Source organism: Aspergillus stella-maris (genome assembly GCF_047715825.1).
Source record: "Aspergillus stella-maris strain CBS 113639 unplaced genomic scaffold BDV14scaffold_174, whole genome shotgun sequence".
NCBI lineage: Eukaryota > Fungi > Ascomycota > Eurotiomycetes > Eurotiales > Aspergillaceae > Aspergillus > Aspergillus stella-maris.
In genome coordinates this window covers 8127-11267 of record NW_027396968.1, presented here as the reverse complement: position 1 = coordinate 11267, position 3141 = coordinate 8127, and the positions used below count along the sequence as shown (strand labels likewise).

The window sequence follows — 3141 nt, the reverse complement described above, 5'->3', positions numbered from 1 at the left end:
GGGTTGTTGCGTTATCGCTTCAATCGAATGTTGACGTTGTCGTCTCGGGATGCGTTATCGCTTCGATTCAGGGGTTGGTACGGTCAATTCATCGTTCGCGGTGTAGTAGCCTCGGAGAAGGTAGGTCTGAATAGCTTCAATATAGTCGAAAGAAGCAGAAGAAGCAGTCCTAAATGCGTGCCGGGCTCATAACTGTCGAACTTCGCCGCGTCCGTAATATTTGGTACACCACCCGAAGTATATGAAGGTCTGATTCATTCAATCTAGCTACGATACTGCACTAAATACAGTCAAAATAGGGGTAAGCTGACTAAAAGACTGAGCAAGCGCTGACTAATATCCAACCAGCGTTCCTAGCGGTATCCTAAGTTCGACAGATAGCAATTTAGACCTCTTTCTCTTGGAAGCATTAATTGGTCGATTGATTGATTTGATTGTAATCGCATAAACAACTACCTTTTGGTCTTCGGTTTAGATTCTGCACTGAATAGGACCGATGTGTTCCACATCAGTTCAACTTAACTTCATCTTCCAGCTTAAACTTTCCACATACTGGTCAGAGAGATGGTTCACCAGCCTACTAACCTACATCCGCTCAACTAGAGGGACTCACCTATCCGAATGGTTCAGCAAGATATTCTATCGAAACAGAATTATACCAAAGTAACCCTCCCTGGATAGCCAAGGTGAGCTTATTTTTACCTAATGAATGGCAGGAAGGTGTCATTAATTACCTTAATAATCGCCTGTGGGTATCCTTGGATATGATTCAGAATTCCCTCCTTGCTTACCCTTCGGTCTATTCGGAAGGCAACCGGACGCCTGGTGACGTTTGCCTTCCGACTTGCTTAGCTGACATCACATTCGTTCGGTCGCAGCTCCTTGGGTTTAAAGGTCACTCAGTCTGGTAAATAGCCAGCCGGTGATAGTTCCATGGGCAAGTGGAAGGGTTAGGTCCGGCCGTAGGCACTGTCGCCCCAGATGTCAGATAAGGCACGAAGAAAAGTAAATACACGTGGGTAGTGAGCGTCCTTATATACCCCTCGGCCGGGTATTTCAACCTCAGGTAAACACCTGCTCTCGGGTGAAATACTGCCCTTCATCATACCTTTCAAAGCGACTTGCGATGACTGCTTGGCTGGTCATCATACTCATCAAAGCACTGGAGTATGACTGCTTTGTCGGTCATATCGATAACGAGATATCGATATGATACTAGCCCCTTTCTGGCCTGGCGTCCTTTTCTCGGTCCTTCGTTCTTCCCTGTTACACGTAGGTAAGCCCGCGGCGTAGTGTAACCATTGGCTGTCGTTCGCTCGTTCGCTTCTGACACCAGAACACCAGAATATGTAAATGCTTGATTGACTTTAATTATGCTATAGAAAGGATTAAGAATAGGTATCGCAAGATGTTTCAAATGGTGTTATACGCATGGCTTGTTCTACGAAGCGGGGTGGTGTCAGCTCGCCCGTTACCCCGCGATTACTCATATTCTAGTCGGCTGTCCCTCTTCCTTCGTGTCCAACGCCAGGGGGAATTAAACATCATCTTCTACCTATCTTAGTGAAACCAGACCATACTTTTAAGATGCAACTGTTGCTTATGTGAAGCACGCCTATGAATCACGAGAAACCCATTCAGCAACCAGGGTTATAAGACAGCTTCGTTGACATTGCTTTCAGACTTGACCACAATAGAAAACGATTTCCTCAAGTACACGGAATTAGTGCATGGACGGAAGTGCAAAAGGTTACTATATATGTTAGTTGCTGAGCAATATGTAAGATTGCACAGTGAGTTGTCTGTGCTACAAGATTATGGTCTCCAGCCCGTGGATGAACGGCTCTCTCATATCAAGGGAATTTCAAACTAACTGCGCAACAGATATCAAGGATTAGGAGCAATGACTGACCTTGAAGGGGCTATCCAAGTTGCACGGGAGGCTGTACATGCAACACGAGGAGATCACCCTGACCAGGCTCGGTGTTTAAATAATCTTGGAATCCGGCTCGCGGACCGATATTCTCGAACCGGGGCAGTGGCTGACCTTGAAGAGGCTATCCAGTTTGGACGGGAGGTACTTCATGCAACACCAGAAGACCACCCTGACCGGGCCGGATATTTAAACAACCTTGGACGTGTGCTTAGGGACCGATATTCTCGAACAGGAGCAATGGATGACCTTGAAGAGGCTATCCAAATTGGACGGGAGGCTATCCATGCAACACCAGAAGACCACCCTAACCGGTCTATATATTTGAATAGCCTTGCAATTCGGCTTGGTGACCGGTATTCTCGAACCAGGGCAATAGCTGACCTTAAAGAGACTATCCAGGTTGGACGGGAGGTACTTCATGCAACACCAGAAGACCACCCTAACCGGGCTGGACGTTTAAATAATCTTGGAATTTGGCTTAAGGACCAATATTCTCGGACAAGGGCAGTGGCCGACCTTGAAGAAGCTATCCAGGTTGGATGGGAGGCTGTCCATGCAACACCAGAAGACCACCCTAACCGGGCTGGACGATTGAATCATCTTGGAATTGGGCTTGGGGATCGATATTCTCGAACAGGGGCAGTGGCCGACCTTGAAAAGGCCATCCAAATTGGACGGGAGGCTGTCCATGCAACACCAGAAGACCACCCTAACCGGGCTGGACGTTTAAATAATCTTGGAGTTTGGCTCGGGGACCAATATTCTCGAACAGGGGCAATGGCTGACCTTGAAGAAGCTATCCAGGTTGGAAAAGAGGCTGTCCACACAGTACCCGAAGATTATCCTGACCGTGCAATGTATTTAAATAACCTTGGAATGCAGCTTGGGGACAAATATTCTCAAACAAGAGCAATGGCCGACCTTGAAGAGGCCATTAAGGTTGGAAGAGAGGCTATTCAAGCAACACCAGAAGACCACCCTAACCGGGCTGGACGTTAAAATAATCTTGGAGTGTGGCTTAGGGACCGATATTCTCGAACAGGGGCAATGGCTGATATTGAAGAGGCTATCCAGGTTGGAAGAGAGGCTGTTCAAGCAACACCAGGAGATCACCCTGACCACGCAATGTATTTGAATAACCTTGGAATTGGGCTTGGGGACCGATATTCTCGAATAGGGGCAATGGCTGACCTTGAAGAGGCCAT

At 47.4% G+C, this 3141-nt stretch overlaps 1 protein-coding gene across 1 annotated transcript in view; it reads left to right on the top strand.

Moving 5' to 3' along the window:
- Window positions 1-1903: 1903 nt before the first annotated feature.
- Window positions 1904-3141, top strand: part of BDV14DRAFT_194408 (CHAT domain-containing protein) — a gene marked incomplete at both ends in the record, with an annotated part of 3785 nt that continues 2547 nt past the window's right edge. The window contains 2 exons of the mRNA XM_073771921.1: window positions 1904-2875; window positions 3002-3136. Of these exons, the coding sequence (XP_073621602.1) occupies window positions 1904-2875; window positions 3002-3136 (1107 nt within the window). The remainder of the gene's footprint in view (window positions 2876-3001; window positions 3137-3141) is intronic.